General features: G+C 41.8%; 1 protein-coding gene across 3 annotated transcripts in view; it reads left to right on the top strand.

The window, feature by feature from the left end:
• TENM1 (teneurin transmembrane protein 1) overlaps positions 1 to 22,540 on the top strand; it is a 766,344-nt gene that overhangs the window by 517,336 nt on the left and 226,468 nt on the right. For all 3 annotated transcript variants that reach the window (XM_044305876.1, XM_044305878.1, XM_044305877.1), the window contains exons 15-17: positions 17,394 to 17,579; positions 19,207 to 19,230; positions 20,746 to 20,892. In XM_044305876.1, coding sequence (XP_044161811.1) covers positions 17,394 to 17,579; positions 19,207 to 19,230; positions 20,746 to 20,892 — 357 coding nt within the window. The remainder of the gene's footprint in view (positions 1 to 17,393; positions 17,580 to 19,206; positions 19,231 to 20,745; positions 20,893 to 22,540) is intronic.

Consider the following 22,540-nt stretch of genomic DNA (forward strand, 5'->3'; position numbering starts at 1 on the left):
TGGCGTGCATGTTGCTGTTTACTGAAGTGTATGCATATTCTGATTGTTATGTTTTTGTACGTAAATGCTCGGCAGAGCTGAAAAGAATGGTGTTTAGTTGCTTCTGCAATCAGTCACCAGCGAGAACAATACCTTTACAGAATTTCTTGTCTGCTTAACAAGAGCAAGGACAAGAAAGCTCCATAACCTTTATCTGACAGACAATCATAAAGTGACCATGTGAGACCCCAATATCAACAGAGACAAGAGAAATACATAGCCAGTGCTATAAACAGATAACCCAGCAGAAAACCATAGGAGGCTACAGACATGTCAGCCGGAATATAAATTCTACAGGGCAGTAAGCACAGGGCATTGTATGGAAGCCGGTTATATTATTTCCATGCCGTACTTTCTTTCCAATCATGAAGAACGATTCTCCTATTGTAAGGACAGTAATAAGGTTTATTTTTGTGGGAAGTTTTTATTATTATTATTCATTCAAGAGCAATGACTAAAATAGTGTATTTACTGAGTAGAATTGTATATGAATATGATTTCATAATAAGCGAAAATTACAGTGAAGTCTAAATCACCAACACATATTAAATAGACAGACATCAAAGCCCGTTCAATGGTGGAATGACTTTAAGGCCCTATAACCCTATAAAGTATTTAAAGGGCATCTTTCAGCAGATTTGTGCCTATAAGGGTCCATTCACACATCCGTATGTGTTTTGTGGATCTGCAAAACACGGACACCGGCAATGTGCGGACTGCACATCGCCGGCACTCTCATAAAAAAATGCCTTTTCTTGTCCACAATTGCGGACAAAAATAAGACATGTTCTATTTTTTAGCAGAAAGTGCGGATCCGCAAATGTGGTTGCGGACAGCACATTCTGGCCCCATTAAAAATGAATGGGTCCGCACCTGTTCTGCAAAATTGCAGAACGGATGCGGACCAGTTTTGCGGACGTGTGAATGGACCCTAATACTGGCTGACCTGTTACAGGTGCGTTGGCAGCTAAAGACATCTGTGTTGGTCCCATGTTCATATGTGTCCACATTGCTGAGAAAAATGAAGTTTTAAGATATGCAAATGAGCCTCTAGGAGCAATGGGGTTTCGCTATTACACCTAGAGGCTCTGCTCTCTCTGCAACTGCCATGCCCTCTGCACTTTGATTGACTTTAGGAGAAATCTGGGTCAGGTGTGATCACGTTTACACTGCTTAGCCCTGTCAATCAAAGAGCAGAGGAGGTGGCAGTTGCAGGGAGAGCAGAGCCTCTAGATGTAACAGCAACGCCCCCATTGCTCCTAGAGGCTCATTTGCATATAGTAAAACTTCATTTTTCTCAGCAATATGCAAACAAACTGAAAAAAATTGCGTGGTGTTAAACAGGCAGAAGGTGCTCAAACCTACATGCAGTAGTGCATGTATATCCAGGGGAGCAAATCCTGCACTTATGGCCCCGTTGCTAATGGCGATCCCCAGCAAAAATGCATACAGTGGAGGATACCCGCAGCAAACCACAAGTACCACAATAGACATCCTACACAAGATAGCAATTATGTGGATGTAATAACCAATATAACAATATAATAATAGCAAATACAGGTGCACTCTGCGGTCTTACTAAACCCTCAAACTGATTTAAAAATTGAGAGATTAGCCAACATGTCCTACTATGGAGGACATGTCTGAGCCAGAGCACCGCGCCAAGGTTTCTCAAGTAGCTCGGGACCTAACACTCACTTACCTGTGCCGTATGGGCAATTCCAGGGGCCAGTGGGCGAATAACAGTAGCGTGAGGCCGACTCACAGACAGCTCACCAGTTACCTCCAGCATGTAACCATGCTAACAATGGGAGGAGGGAGGAGTCTGCGAGTCCCACTCAAGACTGGCTGGTATGGCCCAGGCCTCACAGGTGCACCCAAATGTAGCCTGTCTTTGCAAATATTATTCTCAGCAATATGGGCACATATGAACATGGGACCAACACAGATGCGTTTTAGCTGACAAGTGCCCATGTAACAGGTCAGCCAGTTTCATAGGTACAAGTCTGTGGACAGAAATCCTTTAAAGGGGTTGTTTTTCTCTTCTATAAGCTGGAATATGACTGCACCTGCACCAACCACTAGAGGGAACACAGCAGTGTTCTGAATGCATCTATACATTTTACAGTATACTGTACAGTGAGCTCCTGTAAATGTTGGCTGCAGGCGGCCTGCATTTTATTATTTTATGCCGTGTCTACTAAGAGGATTCAAAGCTCTTTAAAAAAAAAAAATCTGAAAAAATTATGTAAACATATATCAAGAAAACAAAGTCAGCTCTGAATTTTGGAGACATTTAAAAGCAAAAATAGAGATATAGTATAATGGTAGCTACAGTAGGAGAGGATTAATTGTAGTACACTCACCTACTCTATGTCCCATAAGCACTTATCAAGTAGTTTTAGTTGTTTGATAGCGTTATCCTATCTCGAAAAATGTTTGTTTATTAGCTTATACTGTATTTTATTTTTACTTGTGCCCAAAAAACAATAAATTACGCGTTTCATGACTGAACCTGAGGAAGAGCCAGGATCTGGCACAAAACGCGTTGCTTATTGTTTTATATGTGCAAGTCAAAAATGAATATCTTACGGGGATAGAGCCAGCAAACAATCTTTCCTGCATATAGCAAGACATTTTACACCGATGTAGATATAAAAGCGTTGTTTAAGAGTTTAATATAAATGGTGCACATTAATTTATGAAAGGGAATATTTGAGAATTAGAAAACCTGCACATTTTCAGGTTTTGCAGTTTTTAAATTGACAGCAGTAAGTCAATTTTTGGACAGCGTTTGGAGATGCTAGATCTCGTCTACAGTATTAAGAGTGAGAGACAGAAGGAAAAAGAGAGAGATGCAGAAAGAATGAAGTAAAGAAAGGCAATAAAACAAAGAGGGCCATGAAAGTGTTTATGTGCTACATTGGCAACTACTCGATGATGATGAGCCTGCAGAATATCCATCAATGTCATCTGCCCAACTAAAATGTATCATCTGAATTTTGCAAACTAATGTTAGTGCAGAAAACCTGTACTTATGCTACATTTTAATATATTCAGGAAAGCAAACCTTTACTCTAAGGAGAATGAGTAATCCTTTAACATAATATCAATTTCCATGCCTCCGTTCTACGAAATGAAATATATGTCCTTATATTTACCATCGGCGGGTAGTTCTGTAAAAGTTGTATTGATTTGGTTTTTGCACTGGGAAAATTGAGTTCTGAATCACGGAGGAATGAGCACAAATTGCAATATTACATGTCTATCATATCTAAGGCATTTAGAGCAGGTATTATTTTTTGCCGGGCATAGAGCATCTTTGCTTCATTCTGGGCAGCAATAGTTTATTCCCAGGACATCCAGGAGACTACTGGAAGTTAATCATTATCAAAAGTAGAAAAAATAATGAAATATATTACAGGAAATAAAAAAACATGAACTTCTCAGAATCTGGAATTATTCATATCATTCATATCATATTCTTCTCTGGCAATCGAAAACTCCATTATGCAAAAGGATCAAGAATTCCCCTATTATATATGTTAGTTTTGAAGCCCATGCCTGCCGTTGCCCCACTCTCCTGGGTGGGCACTGTCTTATTCACCCTCCTCATCCTGGCCAGTGACCGGGTCCTGCTGCACCACCTGTACCTTACCTACAGTGGGCCCGCTCACGGGTATTATGTGCTGCTCTGGCAGGCCGCAGTCTGTGCTTCCATCTTCTACCCGGTTTCTCTGCCCACAGAGAGAACACATATCCCCATTATTAAAGTGCCAGCCCCCACATCCAAAGGCTCCAGGCTTTTGCTGGCTGTTCCTGAGCATTTAACCCTTTCAAGACCTTTGGAATGCTTTTATTTATCCAAGCCAATCTGAGATTGTTTTCTCATGACATCTCTTACTTGATGTTAGGGGTAAATTTGTGTTGATAACTTTTACCTTTATATTATAAAAAAATCTTCCAATTTTTCCGTCAACATAGCTATATGAGTGCTTATTTTTTGCGGGATCGGCTTTAGTTTTTATTGATATCATTTTTGATGTGCATATAACTTGATCATTTTTTATGATCTTTTCACATTAATGAGCGGATATGTGAAAAGGCTGTTTTTTTACTTTTTCATTTACATATAAATTTATTTTTTTGCATGTATTTTTTTACTTTTTCTTTTTAAGTCCCACTTGGATCTTGAAGATCCAGTGGGGCTGATGGCTGTATTATACTTTGCAATGCTCTTGCATTGCAAAGTATAGTACTATTAGGCTACCTGATGGCAACACTGGACGCATTTGCAAAGCGTCCGGTTGCAACAGTGTGGCAGCCTAATGGTTGAGAGAGGGAGCCCCCTCCCTTTATTAACCCCATGGATGCCGATGCCGCGGCATCTAAGGAGTTAAGGCAGTGTCAGCATACAGCTGACACTCGCTGCTGCCGCCACCATCACATTCAAGAGGACAGCAACAGGGGGCACAGATGGGGGCAGGGGGCTGATATGGGGGCAGGGGACATAGGCGTGCACAGTGGGAGACAAGGGACAGCGCGTTCAGAGCATGGCTGGCAAAGTAAAAGCCACTGCGCACAGATCGTTCAGAAAGCACAAATGGGGAGGCAGGAACGATTTGGGGGCACAGATTGGGGCAGGGGGCACAGGTGAGGGGCACATATTTAGGGCACAGATCAGCTAATGCAGATCAGAGCCTGAAACCGTCACTTTTACACTGCTGCGATCTGATTGGTTAATCTGCATAGACTAACCAATTAGAGCGATGGCCAACAAGGGACCACTTTGGTCCCTTGTCAGCATTACCGAACTGTATGCTATCCCTGACAGTGGCAGTGCAGGGGCAGAAGCCTTAATACAAGCGCTTTGCAGCTCTTGAATTGAAGAGCTGCCATAACATTTATATACGTGCTATCTGCGCAGGGAATGTGACAGTCGTGAAGGGGTTAAGACACCTCCCCTATTCAGAGGGCGCTCGAGCTTTAGGCTCCTAGTTTACTAGTCAACCTGTGAAGGTGTGCTATGACTGTCTGTCTATGTTCCAAACTTCTACCTGTTAACCAACTCTGATATTACACTGCCTGTCCTGACCTTTGACCCAGTGCTGCCTGCCCTGACCTCAGACTAGTTTCTTGGATATTCATGAACCCTGCCTGCCCTGAATCCGGCCTTTTACTGACTACAAGCACTGTCTGATGGTGCTGTGGAGCTTTTTACCAGTATCTCTGACCCCGGTGGGTCAGCTGCCAACTACACCAGGACTACACCAGGACTGTAGGGAAGGAACAGTGGGTCCATCCCCACTGCCTGTAACTATCTATCCACATATATATATATATATATATACAGGGAGTGCAGAATTATTAGGCAAATGAGTATTTTGACCACATCATCCTCTTTATGCATGTTGTCTTACTCCAAGCTGTATAGGCTCGAAAGCCTACTACCAATTAAGCATATTAGGTGATGTGCATCTCTGTAATGAGAAGGGGTGTGGTCTAATGACATCAACACCCTATATCAGGTGTGCATAATTATTAGGCAACTTCCTTTCCTTTGGCAAAATGGGTCAAAAGAAGGACTTGACAGGCTCAGAAAAGTCAAAAATAGTGAGATATCTTGCAGAGGGATGCAGCACTCCTAAAATTGCAAAGCTTCTGAAGCGTGATCATCGAACAATCAAGCGTTTCATTCAAAATAGTCAACAGGGTCGCAAGAAGCGTGTGGAAAAACCAAGGCGGAAAATAACTGCCCATGAACTGAGAAAAGTCAAGCGTGCAGCTGCCAAGATGCCACTTGCCACCAGTTTGGCCATATTTCAGAGCTGCAACATCACTGGAGTGCCCAAAAGCACAAGGTGTGCAATACTCAGAGACATGGCCAAGGTAAGAAAGGCTGAAAGACGACCACCACTGAACAAGACACACAAGCTGAAACGTCAAGACTGGGCCAAGAAATATCTCAAGACTGATTTTTCAAAGGTTTTATGGACTGATGAAATGAGAGTGAGTCTTGATGGGCCAGATGGATGGGCCCGTGGCTGGATTGGTAAAGGGCAGAGAGCTCCAGTCCGACTCAGATGCCAGCAAGGTGGAGTACTGGTTTGGGCTGGTATCATCAAAGATGAGCTTGTGGGGCCTTTTCGGGTTGAGGATGGAGTCAAGCTCAACTCCCAGTCCTACTGCCAGTTTCTGGAAGACACCACCTTCAAGCAGTGGTACAGGAAGAAGTCTGCATCCGTCAAGAAAAACATGATTTTCATGCAGGACAATGCTCCATCACACGCGTCCAAGTACTTCACAGCGTGGCTGGCAAGAAAGGGTATAAAAGAAGAAAATCTAATGACATGGCCTCCTTGTTCACCTGATCTGAACCCCATTGAGAACCTGTGGTCCATCATCAAATGTGAGATTTACAAGGAGGGAAAACAGTACACCTCTCTGAACAGTGTCTGGGAGGCTGTGGTTGCTGCTGCACGCAATGTTGATGGTGAACAGATCAAAACACTGACAGAATCCATGGATGGCAGGCTTTTGAGTGTCCTTGCAAAGAAAGGTGGCTATATTGGTCACTGATTTGTTTTTGTTTTGTTTTTGAATGTCAGAAATGTATATTTGTGAATGTTGAGATGTTATATTGGTTTCACTGGTAAAAATAAATAATTGAAATGGGTATATATTTGTTTTTTGTTAAGTTGCCTAATACTTATGCACAGTAATAGTCACCTGCACACACAGATATCCCCCTAAAATAGCTAAAACTAAAAACAAACTAAAAACTACTTCCAAAAATATTCAGCTTTGATATTAATGAGTTTTTTGGGTTCATTGAGAACATGGTTGTTGTTCAATAATAAAATTAATCCTCAAATACAACTTGCCTAATAATTCTGCACTCCCTGTATATATATATATATATATATATATATATATATATATATGTATATATTCATTTTATTGCAGTGGTTTTAGTATTTTACAATTTCTAGATGATGGCAACACCATTAACTTATCCAATTTCATATAATGGAGAGGAAGAAAATAATTAGTATTTACAGGGGGGATAAAAAAATGTACACCAATAAATATTGACATAAAAAACATCTTAACCCCTTAAGGGTTTCTGACAAAGGATAGGGGATTTAATAATTTAAAGAGCAACTAAAGCTTTCTAAAAAAATACATTTTCAAATGTTTTAAATAGCCTAAAAAAATGTGTAATATATATTTTAAATCAATTATACTGTTTTCCTACTCAAATAGGTTCCCAGTGTCCTGGGCGCTATTGCACCTTAAAATCATTATTCTAGTATAGCGGTGTTATGTCAGTGCTGTACTGGAGTACGATTACACTGGAAGACAAAGGGAACACTGCACAGGCCGGAGCACAGATCGCTGCTCCTGCCTATGCTCCCCTTAAGCTTGGCTAAATTCTGGCACAGCCATCGGTACCCTGTGCCCTGTACATGTGTGACATGCCAGGATTTAGCTGAGCGGAGTGGGCTTCTGACTGGGCCCATTGACTGCGTCCCCCATTGGAATCCGTACTCCAGTACAGCACTGAAATGGCAGCTCTGTCCTAGAATAATGATTTTAAGGTACAATACCACCCAGGACATTGGGTGCCTGTTTCAGTAGGAAAACAGTATAATTGATTAAAAAGGTATATTTCCAAAATAATTATTTAGGCTATTCAGAACATTTAAAAGAAAGTTTTAGAAAAGTTTAGTTATTCTTTAAAGCTTATTCTAATTTTACTGCAACATCTTTGCAAAATCTATGAGTATTTCTCATTTTGTATTCTGCAGGCTGTGACACCCTAAGGCTGGGTTCAGACCTGAGCGTTTTACAGCGCGTTCCTACGCGCTGTAAAACGCTCAACAGGCAAGAACCAATGATTCCCTATGGGAATGGTTCTCACCTGAGTGTTTTACAGCGCGTACGATCGCGCTGTAAAACGCCCGAAGCCCCAAGAAGTACAGGAGCTTCTTTGGGGCGTCTTGTCGCACGTTCCCGTACATAGACTTCAGTGGGAACGCGCGACAATGGGCGTTCGCTTGTCTCTGTATGCGCAATTGCAAACGCCCGTACAATCGCGCATACAGAGCGTACATTCAAGTACGCTCAGGTCTGAACCCAGCGTCAAGGAATGACCTCCATTAGAATAGATACAGCTACATGTACAGAAATGTTCATGGCTACTGCATACATATGCTTTAATAGACAAGCTGGTGTCAGGGGCTTTCAAATCTAGCAAAGTCAATGATAAAACATGAGATTATAATCCTCCAAGATAAACACATGCAAGAGGGAAAACTGCAGGAACAGTTATTAGGTCCGTGATTCCTGACTCAACTATGGAAATTGGCATACATCTGTGCATCAATGCCCCATATCCAGAAATGTTGTATCTATAACTAGTGATATTATCACTTTGAAGAAAGGCATTCAAGAAAGGACCTATTTAGCTTGTTCAGTGAACCAAACGTCACTAAATCCTGACAGATAATGCTCTGACAGTAAAGAATCCCTGTCTTTCTACACATACTGGATGCCGCCTTGTCATTGTTAGAGACCTAGGTGTAAAGAGATCATTAGAAAGCTTTCTGCATTGTCAATTTCAATATTTGTACTTTGCAATTAGGTCGCCCGTAAGCCGTCTTGTTTCCAACCTGAATTAGCCCAGGTTTGGTACTGCAATCTACCTTCTCAGCACCCGCTCTAGTCCAGCTATATCCTTTTTAGATACAGGTGCCCAAAATTTAACACAATGGGGGAGACTTATCAAAACCACTGCTTTCTGCTCTTGTCTTGATGTCACCTACACTTACTGAGGATGCGCCTAATTTATGATGAGGCACGCGCGGACCAAAAATACAGTTGGGTGCATGAAGACTATAATGTGACATATGTACATCTCTGGTTAAAGATTTCAGATTAGAAAAATGTTAACTTGGAGATCCCGAAGTATATGAAGAATTCAGTGCTGGTGGATTTATTGCATGCATATTGCATCAATACTTTTTACTGTACTGTGCAGATCAGTTTCATATTGATATATTTTCTTCCTAGCCTTTTCTCCACGACAATAGGTTTCTAACAAGGTGGAATTTACATAACAATGCTAATAGTGATAATAATGATACAAAAGTGCATATAGGAATTGTATTCCTAGTATTGTATTCATCTTTATGCTGACAGAGGAAATTATAGACATTAAATATAAGACATTGCCTCAGCATGGAGACATTAAGGTGAATCTTTAGGGGTTAATATTCATAATCTTCCTTACAGACAGAACATATTGTTACGTGCCAAGGGATTGGGAAGATGCTTTTCAAAAGAAGGCATCTTAGAATATAAGCACTGTGACATGAAACTAGTTTTTGGTTGAAAATGAATAAGAAATGTGAAAGCTCTGTGTGAAGGATTTGGAATAACTGGGAAGACTCCAGAGAATTGCCTAGATATTACTTTTCTCCTTTATGCTAACTTTGATATTTGGATTGATCAAGTAGCATCTAAAAGATAAATGGCCGCGGATACCTCTTTTAATGCAAGGGAGATTTGACTGAAAGTGTGTGACTAGGGTGGTAAAATGCAAGAAAAAGTATATATTACTATAATAAAAATATAATGCAGGAATCAATAATTATTGATATATTGTTTAGTGTATTATTAGAGATGATGGAAATGAATCTAAACTAATTGAATTCAACCCGAATTTTCGAAAAATTTGGGTCAAGTCAAAATTTGCAGTGATTTGATTGAGGTGAATTTTTCAAAGTAGCATCAGCCATTATTCAGATCAGAAGACGATAAAGATGAAGAAGGAGGACCACAAATTTAGTCGGTCCTGAATAGAATGGCACGATCAATGGGACCAAATTAAATCTAAATAGAATTAGAAAAATTCCCCCATCACTAGGAATAATATATCATGTTAGGGGATTTAAATGAATCTAAATGGTGTCTGGGTGATCATGAACCAGAAGCTTTTACATGTTTCAACTCTTAAGCATCATAAGAACATGTGAAGCTCAACAGGGTAGAAACCAACCAGTCTTTAGTGAAGTGAAAACAGTCATCTATTATTTTGAATTAAAATAATAGTGGTTTCTTGTCACAACCAGCAGGTGTGAACCCACTATGCCACGTGCCTACCTTCTCTAAGGGCGTTGTCTAAGTGAAACCCTGGATCTTCACAGTACCCCTGATGGCGGGGATAGACTTTCCTGAGGGGAACACCAGGTAGCTACCTCTTGAGGAGGATAGGCACATGAGGCAGCTGCTCCAGGCAGAACCTGAGAAAGGTACCAGAGGTGTAGAACCAAAGGATAAGGGAGAGGCATAGTCAGACAGGCAAAATGTCAGGGCAGGCACCACAGGTACAGGTCAGGCAATCTGGGTCGGCAATAGGAAAATCAAGGCAAGCATATAGGGATCTAACAGGTAGCAGAGTCCAGGAATACAGGGAGTGCAGAATTATTAGGCAAGTTGTATTTTTGAGGATTAATTATATTATTGAACAACAACCATGTTCTCAATGAACCCAAAAAACTCATTAATATCAAAGCTGAATATTTTTGGAAGTAGTTTTTAGTTTGTTTTTAGTTTTAGCTATTTTAGGGGGATATCTGTGTGTGCAGGTGACTATTACTGTGCATAATTATTAGGCAACTTAACAAAAACAAATATATACCCATTTCAATTATTTATTTTTACCAGTGAAACCAATATAACATCTCAACATTCACAAATATACATTTCTGACATTCAAAAACAAAACAAAAACAAATCAGTGACCAATATAGCCACCTTTCTTTGCAAGGACACTCAAAAGCCTGCCATCCATGGATTCTGTCAGTGTTTTGATCTGTTCACCATCAACATTGCGTGCAGCAGCAACCACAGCCTCCCAGACACTGTTCAGAGAGGTATACTGTTTTCCCTCCTTGTAAATCTCACATTTGATGATGGACCACAGGTTCTCAATGGGGTTCAGATCAGGTGAACAAGGAGGCCATGTCATTAGTTTTTCTTCTTTTATACCCTTTCTTGTCAGCCATGCTGTGGAGTACTTGGACGCGTGTGATGGAGCATTGTCCTGCATGAAAATCATGTTTTTCTTACCTTGCAGACTTCTTCCTGTACCACTGCTTGAAGAAGGTGTCTTCCAGAAACTGGCAGTAGGACTGGGAGTTGAGCTTGACTCCATCCTCAACCCAAAAAGGCCCCACAAGCTCATCTTTGATGATACCAGCCCAAACCAGTACTCCACCTCCACCTTGCTGGCGTCTGAGTCGGACTGGAGCTCTCTGCCCTTTACCAATCCAGCCATCTGGCCCATCAAGACTCACTCTCATTTCATCAGTCCATAAAACCTTAGAAAAATCAGTCTTGAGATATTTCTTGGCCCAGTCTTGATGTTTCAGCTTGTGTGTCTTGTTCAGTGGTGGTCGTCTTTCAGCCTTTCTTACCTTGGCCATGTCTCTGAGTATTTCACACCTTGTGCTTTTGGGCACTCCAGTGATGTTGCAGCTCTGAAATATGGCCAAACTGGTGGCAAGTGGCATCTTGGCAGCTGCACGCTTGACTTTTCTCAGTTCATGGGTAGTTATTTTGCGCCTTGGTTTTTCCACACGCTTCTTGCGACCCTGTTGACTATTTTGAATGAAACGCTTGATTGTTCGATGATCACGCTTCAGAAGCTTTGCAATTTTAAGAGTGCTGCCTCCCTCTGCAAGATATCTCACTATTTTTGACTTTTCTGAGCCTGTCAAGTCCTTCTTTTGACCCATTTTGCCAAAGGAAAGGAAGTTGCCTAATAATTATGCACACCTGATATAGGGTGTTGATGTCATTAGACCACACCCCTTCTCATTACAGAGATGCACATCACCTAATATGCTTAATTGGTAGTAGGCTTTCGAGCCTATACAGCTTGGAGTAAGACAACATGCATAAAGAGGATGATGTGGTCAAAATACTCATTTGCCTAATAATTCTGCACATAGTGTATAGATACAAGTCAGGAACACAGGAACACTAGCGGAAAACAAGGACCTTGACACTGAGGCATCTGGGAAAGGGGCTGAGCCACTTATATATGCGCAGGAGGGCTAGGATAGGTCAGCGAGGTCACATGACCTAACCCATAAAGCCCAGGAAGTGACACGCTCTGGCCCTTAAGGAAGTGCTGCAAGAAACAAACAGCAAGCATGCTGTGGCCAGGGCTGAGAGCAAACTGTGGAGCGGATCCCAGAACAACAGCACCCACACAGACAGAGCCCAGGACTGCAGTGGTGAATGGGAAGCGCTGGCCGCAGATCACCACCGAACAGCGGCGTAAGCAGGGGATCAGCAGCGCACAGCAGCCACTGTTACATTTGTAACCAGGGAACCTGTCAATATTTGCTAAGAATTGTACTCTTAGAAGTGTGAATGTCTACTTTACAGGGGAATGTATTTCAGTTTAATTAAAGCACAGATAAAAATGTTGAGAATTTACCGGGAAAATGAAATATTGGATCATAATAAGTGTAGGCCATTGGCAGATTACCAAGCATAAAGGTGTCCTAAGAGAAGAGGTATAATCTGTGACAGTAAGAGGCCTGAGAGTGGCAAACCCAAGCTTATTGTAAACTGGAAGACAGTAATGACTGGCAGAGAGCAAAAATATAACTCTTAGAACCAAAAGGCAGACTAGCCTAGGCCGATCCATGATCCTCATCACCAATTATTGTAGAAAAATGTCACTACCTGTCTAAAAACAGCATTTTTCTCAGCAATGCGGGCACATATGGACATGGGACCAACACAGATGCTTTCAGCTGCCAAGCGCACATGTAACAGGTCAGCCAGTGTCATAGGTACAAGTCTGCTGACAGATGCCCTTTAACAATTCAATGGCTAAGATAAGGTTGTGATACCCCAATCTGCCTGCATAGCACTTTTATTGAAAATATTAGATTGTTATGTGTTAATGAATGACAAAATAGGAACCATAGGAGGTTGGAGAAGTGGCTGAAAATTTCCACAAGAATAAGGAAGATACTCAGCAAGTATCTAAAAAAAACAGAAAAAAAGAAATGATTTGTATTACAAAAAAAAACAATTCCTTTTATTCACTGAATTAAAAAAAGCCCACTGTGACTCTTGATATCACCACCGGAGGGGGGCTATGTTTCTAGGTATTTTCACCTGAACTACTTTATATTTTCACTTTGCAACATCAATAGGGTGTTTATCTTCAAAAGGATATTTAAGTGGAGAAATCCCCACAGGTATCGAATAGAAACAGAAGGGAACTAACATTTATTTTACATTGTTCAGAAAACAAAATCTCCTCGCACCGTATATTACGTCTTGCTTTAGAACCGGATCTCATTGCAGGTAGAACTGGAAATAAACAAACAGTAGATCCTTGATGTCTCCTAACAAATTCCTCTTTTGCCTCCTGAGAAGTGTGACACGTCTTCTGGGGTCAGCCTTGTCTGGATGCAGAAAGGAAATAATGAAAGGAAGTTGCATTGAATAAAAGCCTCCGTAAGACTTCTGGAACAAATGAGAAATGACACTGCGGTTGTGCGGGTTGTAAATTGGCCAGCTGCTAACAGTTTGTTTTCACTTCCTCTCACTTTGTCTGAACAATCTTTAATGTGAATGTTATTGATGGGGATTTTAAATTAAACTTCTATTGTTGGAGGAGATGGATAAGGTAATGATGAATATGCAGCAGTTTCCAAAGATAACTGCACATATAGTACAAGTAGTGGCAGACTTTACCACCGCTCCACTCAAGCAATTGCTTGGGGCACCAGAGATCAGGGCTCCCCCTGCTGGCTATAGACTGAAACATACAACACAAATAATGGCCATACAGCCTGTGCAGCATATTAAAGGGGTTATGCAGTATTACAATATTACGGACTTAGGGCTCGTTCACACGATTGTGTGAAGCCCATGCCGCGGACCGCAAATTGCTCCCCTTGCACTGCACTGTATTGCGCAGGGCAAATGGTGTTTTGTTTATATTTTTACACTGCTAGGCGGAAGCTTCTGCCTAGCAGTGAGTCGTCCGTGGGGCAGGCGCATGGGTTCGCAATCCTTCCGTTCCGTAAAAAGATAGAGCAAGTTCTATCTTTTTGTGGTGCGGAAGCACGGAATGGAACCCCAAAAATCACACCTTAGTGCTTCCGTAGTGTTCCGTTCCGTTCTTTCGTTCCGCACCGTTCCGCATCTCCAGATCTGCAGACCCATTGAAATGAATGGGTCCGCATCCGTGATGTGGAATGGCCACGGAACGGTGAGGTCCATAATATCAGATCAGCGGGGATCTGACTTCTGGCACCTCTGCTGATCGGTTGTTGGAAGAGGTAGCGGTGCTCATGCAAGTGCTGCTTCCTCTTCAAGATTACCTGTGCATCATCCCCTTTGTAGAGGCAGCTCAGTATAATTACACTGAATGGGACACTGCACAACCGCTGTAATTGAGATGGTGCGCAGGTACTTTTGAAAAGGAAGCAGCACTCACACGAGTGGGGGTGTCAGACACCTGCGGTTCTGGTATTGATGACCTAACCTAAGAATTCTCCCAGATGTAGAACAGTAGCAGAAGAGTGCAGACTGCAATGCCCAGAGGAGAGTGGGACTTAGTGGGCAGACGGCGACACGGTTTAGCAGCCTAAAGGGCATGGCTTAACAGTGCAATTGGCTGGAGCTTAACGGTATGATGGAAGCCCCCCACCCTGGTTAAATTTACTTGGGCTGAGGAATTGCTATATGCTCCCTGGAGTACATGAAATATATATCTTGCATCCGATGTTAATTGCTCGAGCTGTTATCATATATGGGGAGTTGGGGGATATAGCTGTCAGCTGAACACCGGTATAAGTCACGTGCCTGGCGGGTTTTAAGTTTGAATATGGATCTGGCACATTAGACCTGTGCATTACACTAACTTGCATAGCCCATCCTATAAATATAGTATCAACTCCCATGTACGCTCCAGTTTAGTAGATGTTGACTCATGGGTGCTCTACATGAATAAAAAGCTAACCCAATAAGATTTTTCATTAAGATGTTACAGCCAGCTGAATGCCACTGCAAAGGGAATTAGTGGTGGTAGAAAAACCTCTGTGTTAACCTGATAACAATTGTTAGTTGTCATATTTATAAAAAGCATATGGTTTTCAATAATTATGTCATTCATTTTAATGGGATTTGTCCATCAGTTGATTTTCATCTATATGATAGATCATATTAAAGTCAGTTAAATGCATTAGGCTTCCATTTTGAATCATTCTAAAATTGGACAATCAAGGATTTACCAGAAACAGAAGCCATAGCTCCATTATATGTGGAGCTTAAGTGTCATGTTAGGTAGGAAATAGTGCAGCCCTGTACTTCCAGCCATACTCCCATCTTTACCTACCTGAATGATCCTTCTTAAATGATGGCCCCAACTGGTCGACGGTACCTAATTTAAAGAGGACCTGTCACCACTCCTGACATGCCTGTTTTAATAGCTTCATGCATTCTCCATATAATAACAATCTTGAAGCATCTATTCTTATGGCTCCATTGTGTGCCTTTCCTTTATTATTTCTATTAGAAGGTATGAATTGCTAGCAGTCTGCAGTAAGGGTACAGGGGGGTGGTAACCAGTTGGGGGCGTTTCCCTGCACAGACTCACTTTATCCAATCAGTGCTGCCACTGTCAGACTGTGCAGGTACACACCCCCAAACTGGTTACCTCCCCTCTGTACCCTTACTGCAGACTGCTAGCAATTCATTCATACCTTCTAGGAGAAATAATAAAGGAATGGCACAACATAGAGCCATAAGAATAGAGGCCCCAGGATTGTTATTACACGAGAAATGCATGTAGACTATTAAAACAGGCATGGACTGGTGAGAGGTCCTCTTTAATTGAGTGCAGAGGCTTATAAAAAAAGAGGTAAAAATACCAACTGGCAAAGACAGAACCAGAAGATGAATTGCCAGAGCCAAAACAGGATATAATCACATTAAAATAACAGGCAAGGTCAATACCAGGAGGGAATGTCAGAAATATATTTGGTAGCCAGAGGCAAGGTCAAACTCAATGCTTAAGTCACGATCCAGAAGTTCCAAAATGTACAAACACTAGTATGGCAATGAAGACCAATGACAGGCACCCCCCTGTTTAAGGGTACCTTCCAATGCTGCAGAATTTTTTGTTGCAGAATGTTCAGAGAGTGAAAATCAGTTCCATCAGTTCCATCACATGCTTCCTGTCAGTGAAGGATTTAGGGTGCCTTCATATGCTGCGGATTTTGTTGAAAAATTTTCCCCAACTGAATATTAGTTCCATTTATCTGAATAAGGCTTGTAAAAATCCACGTGCTTGCCATGTGTTTCAAACACATGGCAAGCACGTGGATTTTTACAAGCCTTATTCAGATAAATGGAACTAATATTCAGTTGGGGAAAATTTTTCAACAAAATCCGCAGCATATGAAGGCACCCTAAATCCTTCACTGACAGGAAGCATGTGATGCCGGCACTGGGCCAGATTACACCAACATCCCTGATGGGCCGATCAGCCCGACCGTCAGCGTAGCGTAGCTGGCTGCCACAGCAAAAGGACGACCCTGACTGCTCCACAACAGAGAGGCCAGACTCGCCGCTGGAGCATGGACAGGTATTTACATGACATTAAGATTATTTTTCATTTCATACCTTTATGTCTAGAATACTCTCTGGGGACAATCTATCAAAACTGGAGACAATGAAGGGCGGAGAAGCTCTTCTAACTATTATTTCATCTCCCTGTCCCAATATATAATAGTATCCACATAGCAACTGCATGTCATTTCACATATCATTCAATTTATTACCCCTGCACATGATATTTCTAAGGAAGGTCACACAATAAGAAGCAGTGTGGTTTAGCTGCCGCCAGTCTCTTCTTGTATTCTATATTTTTTGCACAGATCAATACATATTTTCTGTGTTGAGAAGTGATTTCTTTACCCTCTAGAGTCCACTTTCTGCTTTCCCATCTATCAAGCTTTAATGCTGGAACACTGCCCAAGTGCAATACTTTGCTGAGACTAAGTTAACATCATAAATGTGATAGACTCTCAGTTGTCAGCTAAGTGAAATTTGCATGACAATTTGTTTTCCTAAAGAAAAAAGTGGTTACAGTAGAAGCGTTACTTGTAATTGAATTTACTCCTGGAAATCTGTGTTGCTGTGTTATGCTGTCATACCCATAATGAGGATTTGCATAGCTTTAACTGTAAAGCTGACTTTAAAGCTTTTAGGTGGCGTACTAACACCCTGGCTCATTATTGTTCCTCTAGAGCTGTGTGCAGTCGACTGTGGAAGTCACGGTGTATGCTCAGGAGGTGTCTGTCAATGTGAAGATGGCTGGGGAGGAGCTAGCTGCGAAGAGCGCACCTGTCACCCAAACTGTGCTGAACATGGTCAATGTAAAGATGGAAAGTGTGAATGTAGCCCAGGATGGGAGGGTGAACAGTGCACCATTGGTGAGTAATTAACGTGTGTATCGTAAACTGATCTGCTGTGTTAAAGGGGCTGTCTCACTTCAGCAGATGGTATCCATTATGTAGGGAAAGTTAATAGAAGGCACTTACTCATGTATTGTTATCCATATTATGTATTGTCATCCATATTGCCTCCTTTGCTGACTGGACTCATTTTTCCATCACATTGCATACTGCTCGTATCTAGGGATTACAACCACCCTGAAATCCATCAGCGGTGGTCGTGCTTGCACACTGTAGGAAAAGGTATCGGCCCCTACGGTGGCCAAGACCATGGGAGCACACATAGACATGCACGCGCAGCAGCTCTCATCCCAGAAACCTTTGTATCTGCGCTGCAGCATTGGCCGTCCTGGAAATGAGCAGCTTTGGCCGTCCTGGAAATGAGCAGCGTTGGACGTCCTGGAAATGAGCAGCTTTGGCCGTCCTGGAAATGAGCAGCATTGGCCGTCCTGGAAATGAGCAGCATTGGCCATCCTGGAAATGAGCAGCATTGGCCATCCTGGAAATGAGCAGCATTGGCCGTCCTGGAAATGAGCAGCATTGGCCGTCCTGGAAATGAGCAGCATTGGCCATCCTGGAAATGAGCAGCATTGGCCGTCCTGGAAATGAGCAGCATTGGCCGTCCTGGAAATGAGCAGCATTGGCCGTCCTGGAAATGAGCAGCATTGGCCATCCTGGAAATGAGCAGCATGTGGGTTTATGGGACCTACTGGGTCCCTTAAAAACCTTGAAGTTAGGCCTCATGTACATAGCCATACCGAGTTTTGCAGATACCAGCCCTGTGCGTCCGCATTCTGCTTGGACAAACTTTTGCTGACCATTAAACTATGCTTTAAAAACTATCTGGAGGTGCGGATGCAGACAGCAAACAGAGCGCTGTCCGCATCTTTTGCAGCCCCATTGAAGTGAATGGGTCCACATCCAAGGCGCAAATAAATTAGGCTCGGGAGCGGACCCAAACAATGTTCATGTGCATGCTAGTTATCAAGGTAAAGATCTAGTCACACTCACATTATGGCCATTTCTGATGGCAATAACACAGTCTGCAGGTCTATTCTGGCCGTATAAAAGGTGTCTGTCAGGCTTCGTCAGTATCTGTCCGTTAATGTATCCTGCAAAGCTGGATAAACAAACCCATGGCACATATGTCAATGAGCCAAAGATCTTATGTGCAAATTACATTTCTAGTATGCAAAAACAATTAAAAAACCCAAACAGTTGGATATTTTAAATGAAAATAGCATTAGCCCTGCTTATGTGCAGAAATTCAGACCAAGCTAATGATTCATACCTCCAGGCATTCAATTTGGTAAGGCACATCAAGAAAGAAGTTCTTCCCGATGACTAATTGCATTTCATATTCATGCTCTAGTCCTCAGCTCCTGTTTCAGAGGCTGGAAAGCTGTAATTGGGGTACATCTGCTGTCATCTATTACTGTCTATGTTGTGTCATCCCATCATGCAGCGTTTTTCTCATAATTAATAATGTGACTGTTTCTGTGTGTACTCCATCAGCTGTAAACCCTGTTTATTTCTTTTAATATGCGCCTTTAAAATGTATATATGCCTATGTTATTTATGCTGTATTTTTTGCTTTCCTTTACAGCTCACTACTTGGATGCTGTAAGAGGTGCGTATATCACAGAAAAAGAAAAGAAAAAAGAAAAAGAAATTAGTTCTAATATAAAAGAAGCCATAAATACCAATGCATGCGCGAGTAGGACCCAGCATCAGGCTGGCCATGAACATTAGATAGGTGTTGGCTGAATATTCATTTGGCCAAAAGTTACAGTTTGTCTTCGAAACCTCCATACACATGTATGTGTGCCTCAGGCATGTGTGCTCTATGGATGAGAGGAGGCTGCTGCCAGTGAAAATCTATCTCACTAATAACTAAAGAATTGGTCAACTAAACAGTTAAAATCCAACTGCCTGATCCTTATCTCTCTTGGCCTCAGGGCAGAGTCAGGAGGCCACCAGGACACACTGTGCATGACTAGCTGTAGCCAAATAGCGGCCTAACAGATCTGAGTTTTGCCATTTGTGCAGTTTCTTTGCCCCAAGCTTACTTCTCGGCTTCACCGCATGTCCGTATATATCCCCTTGATATCTCACTTTACTTTAGTTTATTGTCGGGCTTTACCTTTTATTCTCTACATTTTTTGCTTCCATACATCTAATATTAAAAACAAAACTGCAGTTTTGTGTCTATAATTTAAAATGGCCCAGGAAAAAGAATAAAAGGGGCCCAATGTAAAAGGCAGATCCAAACTGACTGGAGGAAAGGCCAACACAAGTATACCACAGTATGGCACAAAATACTGCCCCAGCAGAACCAAATACCACAGTATGGCACAAAATACTGCCCCAGCAGAACCAAATACCACAGTATGGCACAAAATACTGCCCCAGCAGAACCAAATACCACAGTACGGCACAAAATACTGCCCCGGCAGAACCAAATACCACAGTATGGCACAAAATACTGCCCCAGCAGAACCAAATACCACAGTGCAGAACAAAAAATACTGCCCCAGCAGAACCAAATACCACAGTATGGCACAAAATACTGCCCCAGCAGAACCAAATACCACAGTGCAGCACAAAATACTGCTCCAGCAGTACCAAATACCACAGTATAGCACAAAATACTGACCCACCAAAACCAAATACCCCCTAGAAGCAGCCCATTTGTGGTGGGGCAGGAAGTCATCTGAGGACACCTGTAGCCAGGTACATAATTACCGTCTGGCAGCTGTGAGCAGGGCTTGGGATGACCCATGCACATTGGCCTACAAGGAAGTTTCCCTGTAGGGTGTAAGGCCAGTCCAGCCCTGTACACACCTATGTTTGTCCATGGCTGCAGACTGCAAACAAACCTGTAGTCACATGTGGTAGTCAAATATCGCTCCCTTCTATGTGAGTTGTATTCACAAAATGGTAGGATATTGTTCAAGACTATTTGCCAAGTTGCTTAATTTTTTTATTTTACATGCATTGGAGCAACAAAAATGGTTGCAGAAACATGCATGGCCTTCAAAGGTACTGGACATTTCTGTAAAATAATTACATACTTGTGTTATAGATGTATATGACATGTAAAGCATATCTAAACTAGTGTTTTTGTCTTTTTCTTTACTTCAAGATGGTTGTCCTGGTCTTTGCTACGGCAATGGAAAGTGCACACTTGACCAAAATGGATGGCATTGTGTATGTCAAGTTGGTTGGAGCGGAGCTGGATGCAATATCATTATGGAAATGGCTTGTGCTGATAATATGGACAATGATTCTGGTACATGCTCCTTTTTTCCGTTTATATTCTTTTATTTACAACTATGTTGAATATGAGGCAATACCATTGTTTTCATGGCCTTTACCTAATTCATAAATGTTTTCTTGATAATTAGTTTTTTAGAAAGTTTTGGAAATGCAGTATAATCACATTAAAAATGAAAGCTCCAGGGGCAATGTCCTCAAATATTATTAGGGCGATGTCACATATATTGGGGATGATTTACCAAGCCTATAGATCAGTGATGGTAAACCTTTTACAGACCGAGTGCCCAAACTGCAACCAAAAACCCACTTATTTATCGAAAAGTGCCAATATGGCAATTCAATCTGAATAATACAGTCCAGTATAGTCTATCATCCATGTACTTTGTTATTTAGTTATTACAGCCTGCCTACATTCAATTCGCTGCCTGTGCTGTTCATAGTGCGTCCTGCACTGATGAATGGCAGGAAAAGTCCAAGGAGTACTGGTACACTATGGACGTTTCCCAGGGTGCGGGTGCCCACATAGATGGCTCTGAGAGCCGCCTCTGGTACTCGTGCCATAGGTTCGCCAGCACTGCTTTAGATAGTGTAAACCTAGGTTGTCTAGACTTGCACCATATTTATCACAGTGGCTCATACTTGGTGATAAATGTGCTACAGGGATACACACTTGTATCTAACTTTATATTAACTGTATGTTGCCTTACTTTTAGAATGGATTTTATGCCAGAATTATGGTGCAATTCTGGTGCAAAACATTGCATCTTGGGTAATGCCCCTGACTTCATGTTAGGCTGCCTTTCCAGAGACTCGCACGATATACACATTTTAGACAACACGGATTACTGGTTGTTCACCTTTCTCAATCTACAAAGAGAACTTCTCATCTTTCATTCCTTTGGTGGAGATGATGAGCAAAACGGTGCTATACCAGTAGCTCCTTGTTGAAAAATTGCTCCAAAAACCACACCCCTTTCATGGTAGGTCAACCCCCTTAATTGGACTAAGCACAGAAACTTTCTCTAAATCTAGATGCACAAAATTATGCCACTTTTTTGCACCAAAATCTAGGTGGACTTACATTCGTAAATGTTGGTCATTGCCTTTTAGGCACTTTTTATGAATAGCACCTTTATATTTTGGCTGTAAATCTATGGGAATTATTAAACACAGTGCAATAATATTTTCAGTAGCAGTTATCATCACGTTTAGTGTTGATCGCGAATATTCTAATCACAAATATTTATCGCAAATATTGGCACTTTGAGAATTCGCGAATATCTAGAATACACTGCTATATCTTCGAAATCGCGAATATTCTAGATTTTTTTCATCAATACCCATAAAAAAAACCTTTAAGGACTATTGTTGTGTGTGGCAGCGGCAATATATATTTTTAGTGCAATCTGCGCTAAACTGCTAAAACTTAACAGACCCAAAAGTCCTATTAAGGGCTATTGTTGTGGGTGTGGCAGCAATATCTATTTTTAGTTAGGCCGCTGCGGACAGTGCGCCACATGTCCAGTGTAAAGTGTGCGCATCCAAAAAATATTTGTGACTCCAGTGTACTTTTCAGGTAGACGGTGTCCGCTGTGGACATTGACATTAGCTGTTCCACATCTCCAGTGTAAAGTGTGAGCATCCAAAAGATATCTGTGACA

The sequence above is a fragment of the Bufo gargarizans genome, chromosome 9 (assembly GCF_014858855.1).
Source record: "Bufo gargarizans isolate SCDJY-AF-19 chromosome 9, ASM1485885v1, whole genome shotgun sequence".
NCBI classification, from domain to species: domain Eukaryota; kingdom Metazoa; phylum Chordata; class Amphibia; order Anura; family Bufonidae; genus Bufo; species Bufo gargarizans.